This window comes from Ascidiella aspersa, chromosome 5, assembly GCF_963924565.1.
Source record: "Ascidiella aspersa chromosome 5, kaAscAspe10.2, whole genome shotgun sequence".
Taxonomy (NCBI): Eukaryota; Metazoa; Chordata; class Ascidiacea; order Phlebobranchia; family Ascidiidae; genus Ascidiella; species Ascidiella aspersa.
Window position 1 is genome coordinate 19,064,132 of NC_139451.1, and position 27,472 is coordinate 19,091,603.

Consider the following 27,472-nt stretch of genomic DNA (forward strand, 5'->3'; position numbering starts at 1 on the left):
TTCTATAAGTCGACAAAAAAGCAGTATTTTTAATGTGCAATGAAAGTGTTGCCGTATTTAAAGAGTACAGCATTAGCCGCCACCATGCGACAAAACATACAAGCTTTAGTAGTACAGTTCGGCCCGCCAAGTATTCATTTTCCCATATCTGGCCCGCCGACCGGAGAAGTTGCCCGCTCCTGTTTTAAAGGAACCACGGAATTCCGTCTATCATAATTGTAACAAGTACTTTTAGCACAGTGATCTTTGCGACAACAATAGCTGCACGTGGCTTCCCGATCGAGGCAAATGGACCGGTTTCCAGGATGTATAGTACCTCCACAGTAAAACAATCTCGTTTGCTGTCGGAATAGCAGTAGACTCCCGAATCTATGAAGCCGCAATTAAATGGTTGCCTTTTCCTTAGTGAAGGATACTGCCTCATTTCTTGTTCCTATAAATACCATTGCTTGCTAAAAGGTTTCTTGGCAGGAGATTTCTTGTTCGTTTTTTCAAGTCTTCAATATTAGAGGCAACCGTGCCAACGATAAAGGATCCGCGAACCATTTATTAGCGGTAAGTTTGTGAACAACATCCTGGAAATAAGAGGATTCGAATAGATCAATAGATCATGCGGGATATACATGAAATCAATTAGATTCCTAGCTGACTTTTGTTTTCTTACTATCAAATTTACGAGATACTGAATTTTATTATCTAACAAAAATGGTCAAGAGTCCCTTTTCAACTAGCCGTATACGCTGTACAGACTGCAAGTCCAACAATAGCCTACCATCAGTGGCGGGATGCAAATTTTGTGTCAGCCGGTTCTATCACAAAAGTCATAGTTTTAAGTCGGCTCTGTTACAAAAAAGAAATATTTTTCGGCAAGTAAACTGATTAGCGAGCATATACGTTAACACTGTGTCATACAAGGGAATGATAGTAACAACAACAGCTTATTTCACTATCTCATTCTTTAAAACCAAACCGGATCCGGCCCGCGGGCCGTAGGTTGCCGACCCCTGGTTTAGACTGTAGACCAAAATCCTGTGTAGTGGCGGATAGATGAATTGTTTCACATTAATTTGCTGTATGTAATAAAATCTTTCAAAAGTTATTAGTGAGTGTCACATAGGCCTAATGAATTTCAAATCATGGTATTTTGGTTAATAACACGTGTTTGAGCCCCATAATTTTCTTTTTTATGAAAATCCCCTACTTTGCCCTACAAAGTGCAAATTTTCCCGTAGGCATTCCCTACTACCTACTTTAGGCGAAAATCCCCTGCCCTAGGGATTTCACCTATTAGTGGCAGCTTTGCAGCTAATAGCCACACTAAAGTCTCATAGCCTGTACTTATGACGCAACAATTGAATTTTCAGACAAACAATCATAAAAGGAAAATTACTACAATTAAAAAAATTAACGCAATGTTTAACTGTTACGTAAGAACTTGTATTCTAGGTTATTTGCAAAATTTTGAATTAAAATTTAGTTTTTTTATAAATTTCGCTGTCAACTCTGGTATACACCCTTCACGATCCCGTTGTTACGTAACAAGATACTGTTGCGTAACAAAACAACGATATATTTAGCCCGCCCGTTGCCAAATTACATGTGTACTTTTTTAAAGATAGCTGGCCGCAAAAGATGTCTTTTTCAGGCCACGTTTAGTTCACTAACCGTTTTTGAGCTCCAGCCGATCATGTTGAAAGATATTATTTTTATTTATACAACCCATATTGGCCGATTATAATTATAGCTTGCTGTCAAAAACACAGTGCAACGAGCCACACGTTCGACATATGACATATACATATGGGCATAAATAAATAAATTATCCCTGTGTTTTTTTACTTACTCAAGTAGGCTACCTTTGCTCAGCTAGATTTTTTTATAAATGTTGCACACTAACAATATTGTGTAGGCTGCAAAAAAGGAAAATATGATGTGAGAAGCAGTGTGTGGATCCCTTGATTTAGTTTAAGGATAAAAACGTTACCTCCGCTATAAAATAACCTCTTTCGGAAAGATGCAACAAGTTTAAAACGTTTTCATTATATCAGGATTTCTCAAAACTTGCTAAGGCAAACTGGAAAGTTAAACTAGTTTAGCGCATATCGCGTAATTTTTTACTAAGTATTCAACTTAAATACAACCTGAACGTAAGAGCCCCATGAAATTGGTAACAAACAACATATTCTACTATTCAATCTATGGTGTAAAAAACTAAAATATTGACATATTGGTTGACTGATCGGGGCTAGGAGCCTTCGGAGTTTATGATATTGAACCGAAGTTTAAAAAAAAAATAAAAAGTTGAAAGATGGTGGGAGGGCATTTGGAAACAAAGTTGGTGTGAAAGCAATCAAAACCTAATTGGTTTTGTGGTTAAACTTGTTCACGGTTTGGTACACCACGTTTCATGCCGTCCCTTAATGAATTTTTGACGGCGGCAGATTTAAGCTCTTTAGAACGGATGTTAACTAACGTTAACACTTTAGACGTCATACTTTAAGCAAATGAATCCTATCTCTGCCCAGTAAGAGAGATTTTTTTTTTGTGAAAAAAGTGTTTGTGGTTTTTAAACATTCTTTAATTGTGGAATATATTTTTTAGTAAATGCTTTAAAATTATGCATACTGTTCTTCATGCCAGTAAAATCAAATGTATAACTTAGGCCTACCATATGTCCTCTTTTAGTAGTATTTGTCCTCTTTTCTCACAAAAAAGTGAATGGTCTTCCGACGACGCTCAAAAATGCCCAAATGTCCTCTTTTTTCGCATTTTGAGTTAGTTGCTTATACTTTCAACAATACCTTTAGGCGGGACGTTGTAATTATTTCCAAAATATCACTGTAGCCATGAAACATGCTGAATTGCTGGTTGTAAAAAGGTTTTCCAACAAATTGCCCTACCAGCATTGGCTGGTATTTGGCAACAAATTGCCTTACCAGCATTCCCGTTCATGAAACTTGGGAAACTGCGCTGCTAATAGTGGAATTATGATTCTACCACAATCAATCACACATCTTTTACGGTCTTGTATTAGTTTTTCGCCTGATGTTGACAATTGTACACTAAGCGGTTTCGCAGCTGGCACCTGGCAGGAGTGTCGACGACGCACGTGTTCGTTTTGCGTCTAAAGGTTCGCTTTTGCTGGACGTTAACTGTCACAAATTGCGTTATACCTGTAAAACCACTTTATATTTCCAGACAGTGCGTTACTTTGCCATCTGTCATTGACCATATCTAATCTAAAATTTTGCGACAGACGTCTTGCAATCACCATTTTATGATTTATTTTATGACGTCATTATTTATAAACGTTAGAAGGAAATAAGGGGAATTCCCACATTGAAAACTCAGGACCCCCTGTTTGTTTTTCGGGATACGCACCTAATGGTCCCCCATGGAAATTTTTCTGCGGGCGCCTCTGCCTACCAGCTCTACCTTCTTGATTGTTATTGCAAATATTGCGCCTAAAAATGGCAATCGAACCGTAAAAACGGCCCATTAATAAAGCAAAGGTGTGTGATTATTTACTTCACTTATAGCTCTTGTGGTAGCCGCCAACAGCAAAACCATATAGATCAATATTTGCGCTCGAGTCGGCCAGCAATACCAAATTTCCTATCGAAAACTAATCCGAGAGCCCAAAACAACACAATATCCTGAAGAATAGCATAAAATTTAAACTCAAACGTAACAATTCTACTTTTGTTTTACTTGCAGGCAAAAAAATGTCCTCTTTTTGGGTGCTGAAAATATGGTAGCCCTAGTATAACTCATATATGCTATGCAGTTGGTACGTAATCTTCATTGTTAACCTATGGTAGATTAACCATTCATCTTGCCGATATCGGAATTCTAAACAAATCAAATATGCAAACTTCTTATTTTGATACAACCTATTGTCTGAAATCGCCTTTTCTGACACGGTGAAGCAATTGATAAGTTATATTTGTGCTTTACCCATCAATTAATGTTAATAATCACGTTATTCTAAAGACCCTTAACAAGCTTTTTGATCCGGTTTGTATGTAATTAAAGAAGTTATATTTTGGATAATTGCTTCTTTGTATTACAATTAGGCAAGAAAAGTGCAACAAAGTAAGATTTGGATGTAATCTATCCATCAATTAGAAAACTGGTATTTTGAAGATAAAATTGTACCCCTGCTGTGTTTAATTGTGATTGTCAAGTTATATGTATTGTTTTGTAGACAATATGCCGCGAGTTTGTTTTCAATAAACGCAATATGTTTGCGCTTTGCGCAATTTTGACCTTAGTCGCATAATTTCATGCAAGTTCGTTCAAGAATAGCACAGTTGTTAAAAATAAATAAATTAGCCCGTAAAATCCTTTAAAATGCTATGGTTTATATTTTTGGTATATCAAAACGACAAACCACAATATAATTACCAAAGAAAAACAAGACGTTTGTAATTTTAGAAAATTATTGAGCAAACACGTACAAAAATTTTAGGTTTGACGTGATAAAAAATAGTTATTGCTCTAGGCCTACTGGAAGAAACCACGTAGAACATTTTTATTTTGTTTTCATTTGGTGGCGGCGTGCGATTGTTCACGTTAAATAGACTTCTTACAATGTAAAGCGTCAGTCCGGTCAACAGAGAGTTTAACACAGTAAAAAGTTAAATTTAACACAAAGTTTGGCACGTTCACAGCACGATTTCCTTGCGAGAATTATGGTTAAACGCAGAAAAAAATAGATTCTATTTGCAGCGAGGCTCCGCTGACAGCACTAAACTAACTTTTTTTTAAACAAAATTCAGCGTTGAATTGGTGATTTAGGAAATACACAACAAAAGGTCGTTAATAAACCCTAACATCGATTTATCTTCACACACGTTGTACACATACCACGGATAAAAGTAGTTTTATAAAATACAAAATGAGGTCTTTACAAAAAAATAAGTAACGTTGTGTGCACACATCCCTTAACAGAGTCAAGTCACCCGAATTGTATCAGTTGTAACTATTGGCAAAAACCTGCATCAAAAAAGCACAGATATTACCAACCAACCTATGAGGGTTAACCCTTTGTTCGGGTAAATATATATTAATCATTTTGGTCGAAAAATAGCCGTAATATGTTATTTACAATTTCTTTATTTTTTAACAAAGAAAAGTACTAAACTTAGTTGGCCAATATAAAAAAGTTTATTGGTAGTATGAAAGACAAGTTTGTGTATATAAAAATCCCGATTGGTCTGCCTGTGTTGATAACGCCAGAAGCGCAAATGTAGGATTTTTTTACTAAATTCTCTTAGATTTGATTAGTTGTTCGACATGCAAAACGAGTTACAAAAACGACTTTAGACAATTTTTGTCTTTTTAGGGTAGCAGGTTTTCCCTCCCCCCTATTAGACACTCATGTCACAACGGTGTTTACCCGTGATGAATCAAAAACTTTCAACTGTTTTGTTTAACAACCTTTAACGCGTAAACTAACTTACCAGTAATACTGACAGGTGTCGAATAAAAACATGGCATATTTTTGGAGATTTAAGTGTAATCTAGTGTCATTTGTGACTGTTATCCATTGCAAATAAATATCTTGAAGCCCCCAAAATATTATAGTTAGCCACAAAAAAGGTATAAATGTTTCAAAGAAAAACATTTTTAAACGTTTATGCAAGTTCTACGTATTATTAACGTATTAACTAACTATCTTAGGGTTATTTAATTTTATAATAACATGATGCTTTGTCTTATCGACCATTTAAAACAGGGGTCGGGAACCTTTTTAGCTAAAGGAGCCATACAAGTCAAATATTCTTGATAGTATTTCCATGAGAGCCATGTTTTGCTTTTTTCAAATCTAGTTATAGGATGACACAAAATAGTAAATTCAACCGGGCCGTTTATTTTGCTCTCATTTAAAGGACAGAACATGCTATATGCACAAAAAAGAAATTAGCTAAGGTTGCACGACTTTGATTACGGAGTTCAGTTGAAAGAATACAACATTTTGGATACTAAAGATTCCTAAAGTTTAAATAGTAGTCCAGTCTAGAACTGTAGAACAACAAACAGGATTTGCGCGAAGCGCCAAAAAGTTACTAGGCTATGTCTATGTGTAACAAAAAAGGAAATAAGTTAAGAAAGCGGCCGTGGACGAGTGCAGTATTATTTAGATCAGTGGTTCTCAACCTTTTTAGCTTAAGGTCCGGTAAAATTTCACAACAAGTTTTGCGGACCGGTGGACCTTCAAAAATCAAAATCAATCCAAAATGTAATTACGACAAAAGTACATGCAACTTGAAGCAAATAATTGAAACGTCAATTTTATAAGCAATTTGCTGCTGTCTTTTTGATATCACACGTGTTTTACGTGGTTCATTGAAGTTTTTCACATACAACTGGTTTTAAAGCGTAAGACTTGAACGAGTTGTAGCCTACTACAACACTTGCACCATCGTGACGAATAAAGTCTAAAGTAGACCATTAACTCTATGTTGCGGCTCAATGCAGCAAATTACAAAACTGGCGAAGTCCTACATTTGATGGACAAGCTTTTAACATCTGGCATTTTGCAACTAAGATGTAAAATTGTAATATATTTGGCGGACCGGCAGGAAAGTTGATGCGGACCGGTACCGTTCCGCGGACCGGCGGTTGAGAACCACTGATTAAGATCATGCTGAAAGGTGATAGCTTAGATTTTTCTGCAAGCAACATTATTTTATCCAAAGAGCCATATAGTGCCACAAAGAAGCCATATATGACCCGCGAGTCATGGGTTCCTCACCCCTACTTTAAAACAATAAAGTTTACTTATTTAAATTCAATATGGTAATTTATTAACAGTTTGAAGGCGGATATTTGTTCCAATCGTATCTCTATAAATTGGATTTGAGACCATATATTTTATTTAGCAAATTAATTAGTTTGTAAATTTTAGATGTTTAAAATTTGATTGAATGAAAGCACATTTTTTTCAATCTTTGAGTGCTTAGTTGTTTCTTGGGTAATGAGTAAATAATATTGATGAAAAATTTACAAGCTTAAAAAGATAGGCTTTCAGAAACACAACTGCTTTAAAAAATACGGTTTTACTGCAGCTTAACCGAATAAATCATATCTTATTGTGTGTAGTATATTTGCGGGCTACACATGTTTGCTACAAATTAAAAATTTTCGTTGCCGAAGTTTATAGCCTGGGATATATATATATTTACAAAGCACTTACCACGCGCATCTGGAAATAAACCCTTATGTTGTTTGTCTACTTTCATTGAAAAGTTTCAAAACGAGTTTTAACAAGGTTCCAAAATACACCGTGACAAGGAACACACCACAAAATTTGTTCCAAATGTTTTCAAATTAATAATAGAACGAACAAAATTAGTTCAGTTTTATTGGCAGTTATAGAATCGTGCATTTAGTTACCATAGTGTTTGGATATTTTATGTCCGGACGATTGTTTATTTGTGACCTGTCACACGGCCTTTATGGCGTCACCGGTCTGCGCGCTTCGGTGCCGAAAGTTGAACCAACCGTGCGTGCAGCGACGCAGGATAAACTTTTAATCAATTTATTCGCGTCTGCTTTTTGTCGAATATTCGTATTTATAATCCCGACAGAGCTCGATTTGACTCAAAAGTCCAGTTGTTGTGAGTCACGCCCCGTTCCAGGCGGCTATATAGGCAGCCAGGGCGCCGTAAATTCATCAATTTTTCCAGTCGAATGTGCAAGTTATAAAAATGCAAGCCGTTTTAGTTACCGTGGCGCTTTTTGCGCTTCTCTGTCCTTCAGACGCCATACTTAGCGCTCTCGGCGGCCTTGGTGGGCTGGGCGGTCTTGGCGGCATCAACATGAAAGAAATAATTAAGAACACCTTGATGAGAAACTTGAAACGGAGCATGTGTGGCCGCTGTCGCGACCAAAGTATGACTTGCTCACCAAAATTGTGCAACATCGGCATGTTCAAGTTACAATGCGCCAAAACCTGTCAGATATGCACTCCATGTGACCAATTGAATGGTGGTGGTGGTGCTGGTGCCGGGGGACCTCCCTCGGGCGCTGGTGGACCGTCTTCAGGTGCGGGTGGACCTCCCCAAGGCCCCGGTGGACCCTCTTCAGGCGCCGGTGGACCCCCTTCTGAAGCAGATAAAAAGATCAGCGGCGGCCGGCGAAGTTCTGTGGTGACTGGAGGAGCCGCTGGCCGCTATTGTCCGCGTAAGTTTCATTAAACACTTCTGTCGATATATTAGTCCGACCCTTTTCTGTTTAGCAGATTAGGTGAACACATTGTTATATTCGAATTCGCTGCGAAAGTTTGACAATTTGTCTCCGCGTATACTTGGAAAATAACTTGACGCGCCTTACTTCATTATCCAATTAATTAATGACGATATTTATTTTTAGCGTGCAGAGATAGTACCGGCTACTGCTTCGATTTGGCGCAGCAAGGCCACTGTTCCAAACCCCTAATCATGATGAGATGTAGAAAAACTTGTGACGCATGTCCTGTATGCACGAATACTGCAACCACTGGAGGCTCATCGGGGGGAGCCGCTGGACCTGGTGGCCCAGGGGGTGCCTCCGGTGCTGGTGGCCCTAGTAGCCCTAGTGGTCCTGGTGGCCCCAGTGGCACCGGCGGCTCCGGTGCCTCTGGTGGTTCCACTGGTGGTGGAGGCGCTACCGCCACCCAATCACAGAGCGCAACCAAGAAGTTTCGTCCTGATGGCAAGATTGAGTGCAATCCAAGTAGGTTGCCGCTTTGTTGTTACCTAATACTTATTTAGGCCTATATTTGAACTTTGCATGGGACAAGGCCCAAAGTGAGCGTAGCACATTGTAGGATTCACTTTATTTAAAAGCGTTTGCTCTGACCGAAGTAAATCGTTTGAAGGATTGTGTTAACAATAATTTAAAATCATTTCGGTTCGTTTTGGGTGGTATAAGTAGCCTATTAAGGGTGTTCTGTCGTTTTTAGTTGAGGCCGAATTTTTAATTTCTGTGGGTAAATATTTTAAAAAATTGCTCGTCCAGACGTTTGCTCTTCTTGTAGCAAGTGAACTATTATTTTTTTTTCAGAATGTCACGATTTCAATAACCAAAGGTGCGATGCCTGGAACAGGGTCGGTTTGTGCAAGCTGAGCAGCAGTAACACGTACCTCGACGTGCGGCAAATGTGCCAAAAGTCGTGCAAGGTCTGTCGCGTTTGCGTTCTTCCAGATGGAACCACATCGGACAAATTTCTACCAAAATAATCGAAAAACGACGAACCGTCCAGTTCGAACAACCGATCTTGATAAGTTCAAAGTTTTGCGCGTGTGTGTATGGTTTCCGTTGAATTGTGTGATGTTAATGCTTTTCGATAAATCTCGTTTTCTTGTGTACATAAATATTGTGTAAATAAAACAATATCCGGAAAGCCAAGCCTACATCTGTTAAATGCAATAAATTATGATTTAGAATATTTATGTTAAAGTACAATGTAATCTATTACATATTTTCCAGTATATACCAGTTGCAATGAAGAATTATTAGTAAATATGCTTAAGTATTGTAAAAAGCCAAATAAACAATTGCAAATAGATGTTGCGGCAACTTTGATTACTGCTTGGAGCACATGGCGTTATTTGTTTTGTTTTTTCTAAACGAAAGCAACATTCTTGCAACGCTCGTTTTAAATTTCCCCGAAGTTCAACCAAACGCTACACAAAGCCTTTTTACATTTTACGGCACATTACTAACGGCTTAATAACAAACAGAATATTTTAATTTTTTTATGTATGTATACTGTAAGGATTATTTGACCAGAAAATGCCATGACGTAAAATGTCTGCTTAAGTGCTATAGATTTTAGAAAACATAATAATTTTTTTAAATTAAAACAAGCAAGTTTGCCAATAAGAAACGTGGTCACCGCTTAATGTTGTTATAATTTGATTCGTATCATACTCAAGTGTGGCTCGTTATAAAAAAATACTTATATTCGAATATTGATTATTAAGCTAACAGGTTGATTCGTTGATAAAATGATAACAACAGGTCTTGCTCATCATCTAATGGTGACACTAAGTAATATACATTTCATACATGTCATGTCAAATATGTATAAATAAGTTGGGAAAACATTACTGTTTCTAAAACACATATTTTTATAAGGCGATCAGTTTTAAATTTGCAAAGGTGTCAAAAATTAGTTGCAATTTACGCGTTAGCCGTTAGGTAAAAACATTCAAAATAATTTTAAGGCAAAATCCAAAATGCGCTTTGGTGGTGTTGTAAAGATATTCCACGCCCCTTTGGAAATTTTGAGAAGTCAATGCTGTCCCCCTATTTTTTCAACCTTTTGAAAAAAATAAGAATTTATTTATAATGCACATGCTTGAAAAATCTTGGTAACACTAGCAGTAGGATGAAAAGGGAAAACGATTCGTCACACATTTTTTGACATTGTAGGATATGATTTTACCCTACAATACCAAAATCTTTGCCGGATGGAAACTTCTAACAGCTGTTGGATCATTCAAAAGTTCCACAAATTCATCCTGAATGCCTTCTGGCAAGATTTGGGAGCAACCTTAAATAATTGCGAATCAGGTGCAAAATCTACGCGACCTTTGTAGGTTGTTCAATTCGCTTTAGATATGAAATGATTACGCTTTACCGCACAATCGTCACGCTTTAGTTCATCAGTTGCGAAAAACGCGTTGCTGCCTGCTGCAGTTTAATTGAATTGTTTCGTTTTAGTGTTAAATCATTTCACAGTCATAGTTCAGGAAAAACGGTGTTTAAGATGTTTAGCAGGGTTTTTCGTGGTGTCCTTGGTTCAGTAAAAACATCGGTAAGTAATGGATATGACGACTTGGAGTGTTGTGGCGTGGTAGGCCTATTATACGAGTCGGAGGTGTTTGACTAGTTTGTCTAGCTGTTTGCAAATCTACCAAGAATGATTGCACTAGTTTCGTTTGATATGTTTCCCTCACTTTAAACATTCTAGTAACTAGCAACTATCATGACTGTAAATATGCATTTATTTAACCCTACGTAGTTTTTTATTCCTAATTATAGGCTGCGCATACCAAATTATAGGCTGGAAAGTAGAGTTGTCGTAATTTTGTCACCACATTAGTTCTAGTTAATTTGGTCAATGGAAAAAGCGTTTTGTCGAGCTGTCTTAATTCGCGTGCACAATTCATCTGTTTGCCCGTTGGCTAATCCAGATACTAATATTTGGCCCGTCAGTTTAAAAGGTTAGTTTAGTCATTAGTGCAATATTGTTTAGGGAGGAGGTTGGGTTACTTGCGTCAAATATGGTTGAAACTTTTGTAGTTGCGGTGTCAATATGAGCGAAAGCTTTTTTGCAACATTAGCTTTGCCAAATTAACATTACCGCAGCCTACGTAACCCAAAGTTACCATAGTCAAGCGGATTAGCCAATTTATTTTCTTCTTATGAATTGATAAACAACAACATCAAAAATGATTTTCAAATATCGTTCGCCCAAAAGGACTGTTATTTTCAAAAAAAGCCTTTCAGAAAGGGCTTTATCAGCATGGTAATGTGTTTGCACTATAGCCCGCGGGAGCAGCAACTGCTCCAGCAAATATGAAAGACGCGCTGAAATTACGCCTTTCGCCTTTCAACGCAGTCACGCTTCTCGCTTCGAGCCAAGTCTAGCGTAACGACGCCGATAGCCAATCGCTTCTACCTTTTTAACTACTTCGAGAAGCCGAGTGATGAAGACGTTTTCAAATCCGTGTGGATTGAGGGCTCCAATTATGTGGTGGAAAGAGAGAACTTCGTGGCCACGTATCTGCACCGATCACTGGACCCTAATGCCAAGTAAGTATAAGCTATTTTTCTACCTACAACTACGTGACCATTTTAGACTTTAGAAAGAGAGGCTAATTCTTGCATGTTGGGCCTATTGGCAATTGCACCGCGTAATTCTTTTGATCTGGTCATGTTCGTAAATAATGCTCTTTATATGTCAATTTTGTGCGAGATCGTAGAGATGCTTTTTAATTCGTTTACACAATTTACACAAACTTTTATTAAAAAAATGTCGCGTTTATGAATGCGATGAGATGTTTCGAAAAAACGGAATTATTTCTCCGTAGGCTGTAAAACACAGTAAAGAGTCATCTTTTAACACTACTTAAAAAAGTCAAACCCGCACTCAAAATATTACCTAAGAGCTGTTTAGCAAAATTGTTGGTTTAGGCTTTTTTAAGCAAAATGCGTTTGATATTGATTCTTGAAACGAACCCCATTATCGAATAGCAAACAGAATAAGAAATGGTGTTGAGTGGCCTTAAGGCCGCCTTTTTCTTTTACAAACAGTTTTCTAGTCTTTCTATAGGGATTGGCCACGCTATGGTATTTTAAAGACTTTTGCCGTTAAGTGTTTGTTCAGCATTTTGTGAACGCATAAGTTGAATAGAGTTTAATACCTGTTTTTGCAGTGCACGATTCAATTTTGTTATCAATTTTATGTGAAAAAATATCGTTTTTGTCGAAGATTAACTCAACGTATTAAAATTTGTTAGTTGTATTACCAGAAAATCAAACCGACAAGCAAAACGGGTTTCGCTTTAATTTAATGAACTGCGAGTCTTTTATTACCAAAGGCTTGAATAGTGTAAATTTGTATATTCAAAAGCCCTCATTTTCATTGTAAATATTATATTGTTATGAAAACTCTATAATATCACTAACAGCCAACACAGACCAGGGGGGCACAAGGCTACAACTTTTTAGCTTTTGGCGGCCGCATAGACAGTTTTTATTATATTTTTTTCTCACAGCCAAATATTTGTTAGAGACAATAAATATTAAAAAGTATTGTTCCCTCGTGCGAAAATATGCAACCGAAATAAAGTCTAGTCGCGCAAAGCGCGTTAATTGGATATAAATTGGTAAAACTTTCACTTCAAACTAAAATGTCGTTTAATTCAAAATGAAAATACCAATATTCTCATATTGTTAAAAACACAGGCATTGATGTCTTAAATTAATAGAAATTGAAATTACAATTTGTTAGTAACGCGACCCAATATATTACATGCTGCAATATCCAAACAATAAATGCATTATTATATAGAGCGCCTTTAATGTGAACGGATTGAGTTCAAATGGACAGAACACAATAAACACAGACCGCAGTTCGCGCGAACCGCGAAAAAACAAAAAAAACTAGTTTAATCCCCTAAATCCAAGTTTTTTAATTCCCGGCTATGTAAGACTGTTTAAAAACTAACGCGATAATTTTTGTCATTGCCCTTTTATTATTCACAACAGATACCCGTGGGTCAACTTTGCACTAACGGAGTCACTGGACATCTGTTTCTTCGGCAAGCCAGACGAGTTTTGGACCAACTACATAGGCGAAGTTATGAAACATGGCTTTAAGGCAAATCCAGGTAGACCATTTGTTGACCTGCTTCAACCTAACTAATTTTAACCGAAACTGTTTCATGCAAACAAATTATTTACAGGTGTATCTGTAACATAACGAATTAATCTCACTGTGAAACGCAGATGACGATGTTTGAGTTGGTATTAATAAAAAATATTTTAATTACAATATTTGGGAGCAACTTTTATAAACAATAATTGCGAGTACGATATAAAAATCCCTACGAATGGAACTAAATAAAACCTTATCGTTCTTTACACAAACAAATAAATAGAGCAGGGTTCGGCAAATAAGCTTTTTTGCACGGCTGAAAATTTGAAATTAGTTCTGAAATTTTATAACCGGCCGGAAAACAACAAATGTTCAGAGTTCAGTAATTAAAGTTTAATACGCTCGAGAAGCGCAACTGCTTCGAACGCCAGGTGTTATAATTTACAATATAAAATATGCTTTTCCCCAAGTAAATTGCATCATTTGCTTTTCTATATCAATAAATAGTGAAAAATATTTAAAAAATTTAAATTGTAGTAAAAATAACAAAATACATACAAAACCAACTCACGAAAGACAAAATGAAAAATTGCATTTGTGGTTAATTTCGTACAGTCTTAAAACAACCGAGGAGATACCAAAGTATCATTCAAAACTACCAAAGCCACAAATTACAATGCTGTTCCCATAAAGAGCTCGGTAAATTTAAGTACACTTATCCATATTAAAGGTAGAATATGATACTTTTATTGTTTATTGTTATGTAGCCGGTGGACATTTTTAAAAAATTCATAGTACTTTTTGGACCTCGTATCGTGACGTGATACGTCCGAAGGAGAGGGGGTCCTTCAAACAAAACAAAATAACTACAAATTTACAGCCGCATTCAGAGAGATCGCAAGTTACAAGGGAGGAGATTTAATCGCGGAAGACAAAGAACGAAAAACGACCCACAGGTTCCTCATAACTGGACTGAAAGGTAGTTTTGAACTTTCCTATTTTACCAAAATATAGGCCGGTCATTTGACTTTCAAGCGAAATTATTTGTGTTCCCTTTTGATATAAGAGTTTAAAATGCACCCGATCGCACGGTTTACTTGTGTAAAAAGCCCGAATGAAAGGTACATGACAATAAATGGAAATACCAAGGAGCTTAAATTCGGAGAGATAATCTTTCGGCTCTTACTTCTTAATAATTTATGAGACTACATGAATAACAGCACTCATAATAAAACAATGCAAGTTCAACTTTAAGGGGAAATTTAAAGGTAACTTCAAAAAAAATAAACATAAAAATAAGGTTGTTTAAAAGAAGATACCGAAAAATTGTTTAAATCGTCAATAAGTTATTATGTCAGACCATATGTTGTATATTTATTTTTTTAATTAAAAGAATGTAGCTTTTACTATTTGTAAATAAACCAGCATAATAACCTTAATGCTTATAGCCTATGTTTAGTTTTTTAGTCCTATTTCCTATTATTGTCAAGAGTTTTAAATGGAACATAAAATAAAAATCAGGTCGTTTCTGAAATTCGTCACGCCTTGCTTCAAAATGATTCATGTGCGATAAGGCTGCCTGGCAAATAGCTTTATGTACACTGCCACGACTTGACGCGATGTTTTAGCCCCGCCGGAAATCAAGGACGAAGATATCGAAGGCAACTGGCAGGAGTGGACTGGCGCCGACCTGGTTCATTCGAGTGGAGCAAAGTCCGTTGTCGACACTCACCTCTACAAGGTAGGTCAATGAGCCAATATCCTCGGAAAAATATCAGTGGTAAGAATATGATCATACTTAAACTTATGTTTTCCTACGATATCCACAGCTTATTTCCATTTAAACCAATCTAATTATAATAACGGTATTAATGTTAGTTTGTGACATAATAATTATAGATAGACCGATATATGTGTTTACCGATAATATCGACTGATATTTGGCTTCTGCTGATTTATCGGTATCGGTAAATGTAGGCCGATACTTTTGCCGATATTACGAAAAGTTTTTCCTGTACAACAAACAACTTACCCATTTTTTAATTAAAAAAATTGGGTTTTAGCATCACGCCAAGTTAATTTGCAAAATAATAGTTTAATAATTAAGAAAGGTATCTAAACTAAAATTATATTTTGATTTTATTTTTAATTAATTCAAGTTTTGAACATTTCCCAGGTATATAAAAAATAGGTAACGGTTTCGGGTATCGGTTGACAAAATTGTAAAAAAATCGTGTATCGGTATCGGTCCAAAAAAGTGATATCGGTCGATCTCTGAAAATAACCTCTGAACATAGACCCTCTCGGTCAAGTTAACTTGCAATGAACTTTAAAAACAGTACGTTGGTACGTTGGCGATTTACACTTGAGTTCAGTGTTCTCCATCGTGAAGTGATATTTCCACAAACGCCTACTACTTTGTGTAAACATGCAGCGCATCATGATGGCGCCTCTCTTTCGTTACGTCGCGCGCACTGAATTCACGGATGTGGACGATGACGTCAGCGGTCAGAATATTGCCTATATGGTGGACAATCACCCGGGAACCACTCCTGGCGTGGAGACAGTTTCGGCATTGTACCAGGTCGAAATTCCACTGAAAGCCAAGTGAAAGACTTTTTCCATTTCGAATGAAAAACTTTTCCTTATTGTTCAAGTGCTGTAAAACGTAATTAAAGTATAGCATTCCAATGGCAATTGGGATATCAACCGTTTTTCGAATCCGCGATACTTAAAATTGATCCTGTGAAAATGATGTAACCTCCCTTGCATCAAAAACTATACACTTGTTATTTTTTTACTTTTACCTTTAAATTCAGTTGTTTTAAACCGCAACTCGAAACTGGCATGATCAGCCAGATGCTTTAACCTTTTTGTATTTGCACATCGTATATCACATGGTGGTCACCCAATAACAACAAAGCCAAACAAAAAACGTTACCTTAGCTTGTAGATCCACCTTGTATATACTATAACTTCATTTCTACCAACTAACAAAAAAATTTATTGTTTGTTACAATTTTTTATTCTTAGTAATTTTACGTTGTGTGTCGTATTACTACCTATACCAATGATGGCAACTAAAAAATATAACCGTTCTAGAAATTCTTTTTACAGCAGCATACCGACTATAGATAAGCAATAACATAAAATTCTGAATAACGTACGGAAATCCTGTTCAGTGAAACAATCCAATTCGACAATGGTGAGTAATTACTAAAATGTTAATTATGGTATAACACAAATCTATACTATCCATGTTTTGGATCTTAGATATTAAAGACAGTTTTAACTTTAATGCCTGTACGTCGGACAGAATGAAGGAAAAAAGAGTTATATATATATAAATATTACGGAACAACACAAATTACTTAAAAATGTGGGGGATTTTTTTTCTGAAAGAGAATTCGATTTTCTAAACGTAATAAAAATAGGCCTTTGCGCTTTTTGGCATAGGAGATGAATGCGATTGGCCAATGCAATAAAGAGCTGTACACAACGAAGTAAGGTAAATGGGTGCGCCCCTTAAAGTTGGCGACGTTATACAAACTGGCTCAGGACAAAAGGGTCTAAATCTGAAAGGAATATTCTATTTCTCACGGTGACGGTTTTATTTAGGCGGCCAACCCACAGGAAGAGCGCTTTTACCTCTTTAACTTCTTTGAAACTCCGAGCAATATGGAAGGCTTTAGAGCGGGCTGGGAGAGCTGTGCTGAGTACATCAAAAAACAGGATCATTTCTTCGGCGCCCGCCTTCACAAGTCCTCCGATCCCAACGCGTTGTATGTATATGTCAATTTTGTTTTGCGCACGTAACTGATGTTTTTTCAGCTCATATGCACGCCTCCTAGACCGTTTCGTTTCCCGAATGCCCGATTTTTGTAAGTCTCTGTTACAAAATTATTTTCGAAAACAGATTTCCAATCGTCAACTTTGCGTTTACCGACTCGGCTGACGTTTGTTGTTTCGGCAAGCCAGACGAGGAATGGCGTAAAATCATCATTGAAAAAGTGGTTGGAACAGCAAAAGGTTATCCAGGCAAGTAATTAACCACGACGCTTAATGTTGACCTTTAACTGGTTTGTATGTAAATGGTATAAAATCGTGTTTTTATAATGGTGTTTTATGGTAGAATAATACTCTGCCCTGTTGAAATTTTGACTCTAGCCGTCAGAAAAATCTCTGTATGTAAGTGCCTTATCATAATGGCAACAACAATACATGCATTTGAAAAAAAAAAATTTAAATCGGTTGGCATTCATCAAATCTTCAACAAATTAGATTAATTTATTTTTTAGTACCTTGTCGTGTTTTATAAGTATGTAATGATCGTTAATTGAAATTATAATGGCACACCTGAGTATTGGATAAACTTTTTACGAACAAAATTCGTCAGGTGATTGTTTGTGCGTTTGGTATTTTAACTAAAACTACAAAGATGCAGTATTTCGAATAATATGTTGTATACCTGAATTGGAGATAAAAGTTACGATACCACCTGTAAATTCAGTAACTAGTGTACGAAGCGTATTACTAACTTTGGCATTGTGTTTCGACAAGTAAGCTTATATTAATATAAATAACCATCCATCAGCCTGCTTTCCTTATATTAAGCCACTTTTGTAGTCGGTTGGCATTTTTAAATCATTTTAACCTATTTGAGTTTAAAATTCATTATTTTTCTTTGCACACTATAGCTGGTTTCAAGGAAGTGGCTGCTTACAGTGGTCCTGACATCACGAAATCACCAGAACGTCGATTCTTTATCACCGCCATCCAAGGTAGAGTAGGCTTCTCACCCTAAAACCCTGATATTGAATAAATACGCCATTAGATGCTCACCATTTTTTTTTTGCTCTGTATTCTCTTAGTGGGCGACGAAGAGCTTAAAGAGAGCGACTGGAAACAATGGAGCGGTTGTGATGTCATTCACGATAAGTTGAAAGATGAGGCCGCCAGTTATTTGTACAAGGTAGTGCAACCTAGTATAGGCACTAACTTTAATATAGAAACGCGCGTGTTGACTTAGTAGTGGTGTAGGATAAAATAGAGGAGGTTGTATTTCGACGTATCTCGAAATAATCTGGCTTGGAATGTAAGATGCCAAAAATCATAGCCCACATGTAAGGCGTGACAAGACTACAAGCTTTTTAGTAGCATAAGAATACGTTGAATAATCTCTAGCTAGGAGAATGTGTAGCTTGCTCTCCTACAGAAACAGACTACAAAAATAAATAAAATATTTTTGTCATTATATCTAAAAACAGTAGCATAATCCTTTGAACAAATCAAAGTGTGAATAACCCAAAAAAATATATTGTTCTCGGTAATATTTTGCTTTCACAAATACAGTTGCTGAAAAAGTGCAGTCGTGTCGAGATAAACTGGTCAAACATATGTTTTAATGAAATAAGCTATTGGTATAATGTATAACCGAGTGTTGCTCATCCAGCAGTTTTATTATAAGCAATCGACGTTTCGGCGTCCTATACAACAAGGGTCGGCAACCTATTTTGCACTGCGGACCGGTTTTAAATCTTAAATTTTGTCACGAACTGGCCTTTTTTTTTCAATGCGAACTTTAGGCTTGTTTTGCCGCAACATTATGGTCGTATCTAGGAATTATTGAACTTTTTTTTTCGTTTTTTTCGGCCCGTCAAGCAATTAAACCTTATAGGCCTTAAAATGTTTTATTGAATAAGTTACACTTGTATACCATTATCACCTATCCCAACTCTTACCAGCTTGTCAAAATAAGGATAATTAAAGCATTGATTTCAATTTTAAAAGAAGTCACACACTTCGGATCTAATTTTATAAAGGCCTCACACGACACTTTTTGTTTCCATAGTAGATGAAAAGACTAACTATTAAAATATAATGACTAGGGCGATTATTTTTGGACTTGTCAAAAAAAGTCAAAATTTTGTCAAAATTTACACGTTAGGTCAAAATTTGTCAAAATTTTTTCAAGTCAAAATCAAATAAAAATGCACATAAATCGCTTACAAAATTAAAAAAAAAATTAGGTCAGCTTTTGAAATTGGTCGTTCAGTTATTTTCAAATTTATCGTTCATTTTATTAAAAAAAATTAGTTTGGATATATGTTGAAAGTCATTTTAACCGTATTATATCTTTATTAGAGCAATATATGGTATAAAAAACGCGCGATTAACGACGCCTAGGTTATTTAAAACAATGTATTTCTCAACAGGTCAAAATTTTGTAAAAATATATTATTTTCAGGTCAAAATTTGTCAAAATTTTAATTTTTCAGGTCAAAATTTCCTATTTTTTAGGTCAAAAAATAATCGCCCTAATAATGACAATACAAAAAACGTATACGAACCACAGACTGACACCTGAAAAGTATAGCTTAGACATTCGTACAAGGCTTGCCAGATTTTTTACACCAAATTTAAAATCATCTGGCTTTTTCAACGTGGCTGATGTCACAAAATTCCTTCAGCATTTTGGCTCTTTTCTATCATTTTTATTGAGGTTTGCTAAAGCTAATTAAACTACATACATGGTTTTCGAAACCCTTTCTGCTTAAATTTTAAAATAATAAATCATTTCATTATGTGACATTGTTTATAAACATTGTTAGCATGAATTTATTCTATTTCACTTGAACATCAAAAAAACATGATATTTTAGCCCATTTTTCGAATTGTACGTCATGAGGAGATTTAGCAACCAAAAATATGCATTTTTGGATGTTGTGGACGTGCTATGTAACTCATATGGCCACAGCACACTGGTTGTTTTGAACCTTACGCGAGCTTGATACTAATTGTTATTTTTCATCATACTAATCAACCATGAAGTATATTTAAACGAAAGTTAATGTATTTGGAATATAAAAATACAGTAAATTGTTTTTGACTTTTGTCTGGCATTTTACGCACAGTTTGGGTTTAATTCAAAATTTTAATCTGGCAACCCTGCTTCGGACCGGTAACGAACTCCTCGCACAACTGCTATACAAGACGCCTTCATCAGGATAATGGCATATCATAAGAAATTTGTCTTGCATGATATGCCATTATCCTGATGAACGCGTCTTGTATAGGACGTCGAAACGCTACCGCATAAGAGCGCGTCTCTTTAGCCTATACGTTCCGATTTAAGCCGATACAATACAAATTTAGCAAACCACGTACATTCTTCTTTATTCACAGAGTTTTACTACAAACTTGTCACCGAGGTTTAAGTACGTCGTTAGAAGCGAAGTGTTTGGCTTGAGTGACAATGATGGTCACGCTATCGCAAAGGCAGCCAATGAGAGCCCGAAGACACCCGGGGTCAAGACCTTTACCTCATTTTACAAGATCGACGTATCGCACGACCATGAGTCGGAAAACAAAAATTAAAAAAAAAACGGTTGCAACTTAACTAACTACACTAAAATACACGATTTGAATAATCTGTTTGATTTTCTTGAGAAATGGATAATTTTATGTTTAATTTTTATATTTGCAATAACCTCGTGCTAATCGATTACCTCATGATAAGTACTGTCTTTTCACTAAAATACAACATTGCATTTTGTAAATTTTTTCTGAAACAAGCGGGTTAGGATCTTTGATCGACAAACGTCACAAGAAAACTCTGATAGAAAAAAAAAAAAAAAACAGTTATGTCAATGCTTTCCAGATGCCAATGCTTCAGTTATTACCTGTGTTTTCTGACAGTCCGATTCTCCAAAGAGTATATAGATATCCTTCCCAATTTCAAATTACTTGTTTCCCTACATCTATTGCTCTTCAACCAGTTTGTCTTGTTAGGAGCGCCAAGGTAGTATTAGTTTTTTTTTTATTTTAGCTTTCCCAGGGTAATGTGTAGTTAATAAAAAAACATTCTATCACACAGATTCGTACGTCTTACAACTGATTTAACTGCCAGGCGAGTGTAGCCTACACTTAGCAGTTCACACCAATGGTTGATCTTTAACATTGAACAACAGTTAAACCATTTTTCCCAGATGCCTTCAAAGAAAAGCGATTCAACTCATTTGTTTCACTGGAAAATATTTACAAGCCTATACATTTAAAAGATGTTTGATGAATATGACCATCAAACGTTTTACGTAACATTTGAAAACCTTAGGTTTTTGGTTATGTTTAATTGGCAATTTGAGCAGTAATTGGTTACTTAAAAGGAAACTTAAATTAAGAGTAAATTGTAAACGAGGACGTTGAAAGGAAAACGGAAACATGAACGAACTCAAGATATGGTGGTTAGAATCTCAGAGATGAAGAAAAGCAAGTCGATCTCCCGAAGTTTAAAAGCAATTCGCGCAATATTAAAAAAAACAATTTCGATCATTTTGTGCACGTTTATGATTTAAAAAACTATATTTTGTTGATTGAGTAGGGCAATTAAAACTTGGAAAAATGCCGCCCATCGAAATTTCTTATGCAGACAAGTTTATAAGGTTTCATCCAGAGTTTAGAACTTGCCTGTTTTTAAACTTTAAGATATTTTAATGTTATGATTTTAAGTTGGCCTTCGGCGGACCAGTGCAGTAACTGTCAGCCTTTTATTACTGCCATAAACACGGGTTGGTTTATAGTTGTAACCCAATCTAAAAAGGTAATGTTTAACACAATCATTATTCAATGAACTTCGGTAAACATCGTTGTAAGGAAAGTACGACATTGGTTGGTAGCTACTTTATGTTTTTGCTTGTTAGGCTAAGTTTAAGGCACTGCAGAAGGTCGCAACACATATATCTATTACCAGGACAGTTTAAATGACAGTAAAATAGGCATGAAGTTGCATGATATATATAAATAAGAATTCCGGCATAGCCATGACTTGCTTACACTAATACACTAATTAGATCAACTGATTTCAGTAAATCTAGTTTGGTATAATACTAATACTATCAATATAAATTTTAAGTCAGTACTACTTCATCGAGGCTATGTTAGATAGACGACACCGCGAATCGGCAAGTTATACGGTTCGCCAAATTAATGACGATTTTTTTAGCGCGAATTAATTTATACATTCTAGTCAGTTTTCACTTAACGGAACATTTTTAGTCTGAAGGCGCAGTACCGGTACACAAAACCTGGAACTATTAACCATTTAAGGTTAAACCAGGTTCGTAGCCGAATTCATTTTATTGCGCTTTGTACGAATTCACTTTGGCTGGATAAGGGATGGAGCATTGTATTATAAAAATCGTTTGAAATAAATAACTTATTGAATCTAATAGAGAACTGCCAGTTTTTAATTTGGAAAAACCTCCAACGATTAAAGGCCAACGCCTGTTTAGCAGAGGCGACAACTAAAAACTCACTAAAATTAAACCATGTTATATTAATTAGAATATTAGTTGACCTTTTAACGTTGTGGTACCAAATTGTTTTTAAAAAAGTCAATTCTTACAAACGTCTTCCAATAAGCGACGGTGTAGGCCTATATAACGCTGAACCCAAGTAGGCTATAGGAATAAATGTAGGACAATGGCGCGTTAATAAAATTTGTAGTGATTAGATTAGTTGGTTGGTCGCGTAAGACGTAAATGAAATTATCATATAAAAGACAGAATCAGATTACGACTAAAATACAAGGCGGCGGAAACCAAACAAGTTCCAAAATTTTAATAAATAATCTCATTTTTGTATGACTCACAGTTTAAAAATCTTTTTCTTTAGAACTCAATATTAGCATCATTAAAACAAAAATGCCAATTAAAAGTTTTACCCACAATGAGGAATTTTCGCACGAGACATTGGCCAAAATGGCAATGGACAAGTTGGATAAATTTGACAAGCTGGTTGCTTTGGTAAATCCTTTTACAGATCAAAAGGTTACATTTCAACAAATCAAAAGAGAATCAATTCAAGTCGCACTTAAGCTGCGTTCATTGGGAATACAAAATGGGGATGTGGTCGCAATTGCGTTGGATTTCAAGTGCAAGTACGTTCCTTTAATTGTTGGCATAACCTTGTGTAAAGCGGCTGTGGCATTTCTATATGCCCACAACGAAATCTCAACACTGTCAAAGCAACTGTCACAAATCGAAGCAAGTGTTTGCATTGTGGAAACATCCGAATCATGCGATGTATTGAAAAAAATAACATCGGTTTTAAATGTTGAGGACATATCTGCCATCAAGGTTTCGGACGAGGATACAAGCCAGCTATTTAGCACCAGCGATGTTAATGTCATGAAAGATCCACTGTTTCTATTTTTAACAAGTGGGTCGACGGGAATTCCCAAGATAGTTGAGTTTACTAACTTCGGAATACTAGCTAATGTTGGTAGAATGGAATTTCCAGGACGGGTTTGTATGACTGTATGTGGCCCATTGCACATATTCTCGGTGGTTACTACTTTTGCTTACATTCTTGGTGGTGCACAGCATGTGATAATCGACGACCTTTCGCCACAAAATTTCAGTCTCTTTGTTTCCAAATACGCTGTGAACAGAATAACCATGAGTAATGCCAGTGGTCTAATAAAAATATTTAAGCACGCAAAAGCGCCATGCAGCGAAACCTTGCAGTCTATTGTTACTGGAGGTGTCAAGTTTCCGGCTCATGTAATTGAGGAGGCTCGTAAAAAGTTTGGTGTCCACATAAGTAGTGCTTTCGGTTCAACGGAAGCAGGTAGGGTATCAGTTGGTCACCACTTTGAAACTCCAGCCGACAGTTGCGGTTATCTTGCACCCAATGTCGAGTTGAAAGTCATTGATATCATCAGCGGGAAAGAATTGCCATTAAACCAAAATGGAGAATTGTGCGTCAAAAGTCCTTATATGATGAAAGGATATTACAAACAACCCCAGGAAACCAGCAAAGTGATAGACTCTGAGGGTTGGCTTCACACTGGAGACTTGGGTTACTATGACGAAAAAGGAACTATCTATGTCGTTGACAGAATCAAGAATATCATCAAAGCAAAGGGCAGTGTGACAATATTTCCTACTGAGCTAGAAGCAGTCCTGCTTTCTCACCCTGGTGTTGCCGAAGCTGTTGTTGTAAAGGTAGATCATCCAACATCCATAGAAGCACCGAGAGCATTTGTTGTAAGGTCAGACCCTAAATTGTCCGAGAGTGACTTGCTTTCCTTCTACAACAGCCGCGTTGCGGAGTTTAAGCAGCTTATTGGTGGATTGGAATTTATCGAGAAAATTCCTAAAACCGGAATTGGCAAACCCCTCAAACGAGCTTTAATCAAGTAACAAGTTACAAAAAATGTAATCTATCAACTGCTTATTGCTGTCTGCCTAATCGTAAACTGGTGACTATAAAATGAAATCATTTAAAACCTAATTATACAAATTTTTGAACCTTATACAAAATGATTTTACCAGAGGTTATTGTGCTACTTTTTTTTGAATTGTTGATATTTTAGGTGGCTGACATTAGTGTCTGTTAATATTTAATTAACGTTTTATTCGCTTTGTTATTTTCATTAGGATTTGGAAAACAAGACGTTTGTTCGAATATTAATTATATTTCAAACTACGTTTCAAGCAATACACGTTTCAATCAATTTTGGATGAGGTTTTATAATTTTAGGTTTATTCGTTTGTTTAATAATTCACCTTAACTTGATTATTGTGGTCGCATATAAATTGAAATTACCTCCGTGTGTTGGTTTGTCTATGTGTTAAACAGACACAACGGTAGCGGTGTTTTAAAATTGTTTGATTTCACGTCACGGTGAATTTTGTGACGTCATTTATCGATATCTGCATGGCCCGCCACAAACAAAAACTCTGGATTCGCCCTGATCATCATAAAGGAGCTTACTATAGCTTATTATTTTGTCTTGGTAGTTTGTAACTTGCTTACAATTAATACAATACCGGTACATTAAATAAAAAAAATCTACGAAAAGCAGCGACTTATTTTGCGTAAACACCTTTTTGAAATATGGGCCGAGTGAGAGTGATGGACAAAATATGTACGCAATGAAAAAATGTTAAATGCATGGATTCCCCGAAATCCAAGTAAGAACATTTTAATATGACAATTGTTGTATTTAGTTGACCATTACATTTGTCGATCAACGGACATTGAACGAGTTAATGACAATGAGGAAAAAGTGCGTAATATTTAGTATGTCATTAGTCATTACATTGGTTTAAGCGTATGGAAAGTGCCACCGGTATATAACTTTGAAAAGTAAGCCCTAATAAATTTATTGCGAAAAATATAATACTTAACGCAGACGATTTTGTTTAATTTTTTTGACACAACTGCTGTAGAAAAAGAAAATATTCGATCCTAAAACTGAAGAGAGAAAATGTGGTGCGCTGTAAACTGCATTCGTTAAAAGGACAATTATGCCTAACTATTAAACGTAATTTCACGAGCAAGTTTGCTCAATACAGGTTGAAATGTCGAGGCAGTTATCCATTTCTCAAGTTATAGGCCTACCATATTCTAATTAAGGGGTCGGCAACCTACGGCCCGCCGATGTAATTCATCCGGCCCGCCGCCTCCTTGACAATTTAGACACGAGTCCGTTCCACATACTTTTTGACTATTTTAACTACGTAAGTGCCAAAATTTTTCGCGCTCCGCACGACATCATTCTACGTTCGGTTTGTTTACGTTTTGATGTTGCCTTTTAACCTAGATCAGCGTTTCTTTACCGTTGCGCCGTGAAAGGCTGCCAAGTGCGTCACGGAAAACGTATTCAAAATGTTGGACGTATATTTTTTAACATTTTTTTTATTTTTGGCAATGTAATAAAAACTTGCAAGAAATTTAAAAAGAAATGCCAGTATACCAAAAAATCGGGATTGCTTTGCTCGCCAGGTGTTCTAACATTCAGCTAGATTAACTTTAAATGTTAGCACGTTCCCTCAAAGTAGTTTTATTACACTTTTCATTAGTAGTATGGATGACGACGTGTCAACTCGAATTTTAAACCAAACTAACGCTTTTTTTCGCTCTTTGCGCCAACACTTTACAGCCTACTTAAATGTTATTATGACCCGAAGTCCGGCTGATTCACAGTTGTTTTAATATGATAATAACACAATTCTTAGTTAGCATTTTGTACGGCCCGCAGAGATCTTTCTGAGTTTGGTTTTGCCCGCGACTACAAAAAGGTTGCCGACTGTTCTAATTTCGTGAAACGTCTGTGAAAAAATTATTCACATTTCGTTCTCAATTACAAAGTATTTTGCAGAGTAAATTGCATTAGTTAACTTGTTTTAGCAGGCTAATTATATAAGAAGAGTAGCCTATGAGGCGGTTAGCGTACCCATATAGAGTAATCCTACAAAAGCTACTCTAAAATATGATATGGCAAAAAATAACTAAATAACTCATTGAAACCGGTTTATAAAGTTCCGTTTCGGATCCAATATGAGTTGCGTTAAGCCTAAAATGTGGGTCATTAAATGTTAGAACGATTACTAATGAATTGTAAGTCGTCCTCCGATAGGTTAATGCCAAATATACTTTATAATTTGGGGGTCTTCGGTTTCATAATGGGTCTTCGGTAGTCAAAAATCCTCACCAACCTGTTTAGTCCCGTTAACATTTCTCCATCAACAACAAATACCCTGGGTAAGAACCACTGAACTTAGGTTTGGGTTACTTTATATTTCGTTTAGTTTCGATTGAACACTTACAATTTTACAAAAACAGTTTAGGTTTGGTTACGTTTTTAATGTAATTAGGGCACACGTCTTAAGCTAATGCGAAACCAAAATCAAAGGCAAAACGCCGTTTTTCGTTTCTGGTCTAGGCGATCGTAAACGCAGGATTTTTTTTCTATCGTTATTTGATCAGTTTGGCTGATCAGCAAGTGTGATGTGTGAAAAATAATAAATCAAGCGGTTTTCGTTTTTTCTCGCTGAAAACGTTGAGTTAAGCGCAGATGATATTCCTCTCTGTTCGCTGTCCGCGCTAATATCCACTGTTGGTGTATGTCTGCAAGACGTGGTTGTATTTTAGCTGACTTGGGACACAGCCCGGCGCAGAGGTTGCGCCAATCGAATACCACCCGGAAAAACGATCTTCGTTTAGTATTGCAGGTGGCGAGAGACGTGCTTGCAATTAAGCGAACTCCTGTACATGGATCTACCAACATCAATCACACATACGGTC

At 36.3% G+C, this 27,472-nt stretch overlaps 2 protein-coding genes across 2 annotated transcripts; both read left to right on the forward strand.

The window, feature by feature from the left end:
• Window positions 1-10,711: 10,711 nt before the first annotated feature.
• LOC146145228 (uncharacterized) lies at window positions 10,712-20,793 on the forward strand. Its single transcript, XM_083390512.1, has 10 exons — window positions 10,712-10,810; window positions 11,618-11,811; window positions 13,270-13,391; window positions 14,259-14,357; window positions 15,007-15,119; window positions 15,813-15,985; window positions 17,295-17,416; window positions 18,076-18,159; window positions 18,250-18,350; window positions 20,564-20,793. The coding sequence occupies exons 1-10, from the start codon at window positions 10,763-10,765 to the stop codon at window positions 20,753-20,755; spliced, it is 1,248 nt and encodes a 415-aa protein (XP_083246638.1). The 5' UTR covers window positions 10,712-10,762; the 3' UTR covers window positions 20,756-20,793.
• Window positions 20,794-22,902: 2,109 nt separating this feature from the next.
• LOC146145229 (uncharacterized) lies at window positions 22,903-25,226 on the forward strand. The gene has a single exon (XM_083389890.1). The coding sequence runs from the start codon at window positions 23,080-23,082 to the stop codon at window positions 24,580-24,582; it is 1,503 nt and encodes a 500-aa protein (XP_083246016.1). The 5' UTR covers window positions 22,903-23,079; the 3' UTR covers window positions 24,583-25,226.
• Window positions 25,227-27,472: the final 2,246 nt, after the last annotated feature.

What these genes read in the sequence shown, in the direction of transcription:
- LOC146145228 (XM_083390512.1), top strand. Translation starts at nt 10,763, where the DNA reads ATGTTTAGCAGGGTTTTTCGTGGTGTCCTTGGTTCAGTAAAAACATCG. An exon ending in TTGGTTCAGTAAAAACATCG is followed by an intron (nt 10,811 to 11,617) that starts GTAAGTAATGGA and finishes CTTTCAACGCAG; the next exon opens with TCACGCTTCTCGCTTCGAGC. An exon ending in TCACTGGACCCTAATGCCAA is followed by an intron (nt 11,812 to 13,269) that starts GTAAGTATAAGC and finishes TATTCACAACAG; the next exon opens with ATACCCGTGGGTCAACTTTG.
- LOC146145229 (XM_083389890.1), top strand. Translation starts at nt 23,080, where the DNA reads ATGCCAATTAAAAGTTTTACCCACAATGAGGAATTTTCGCACGAGACA.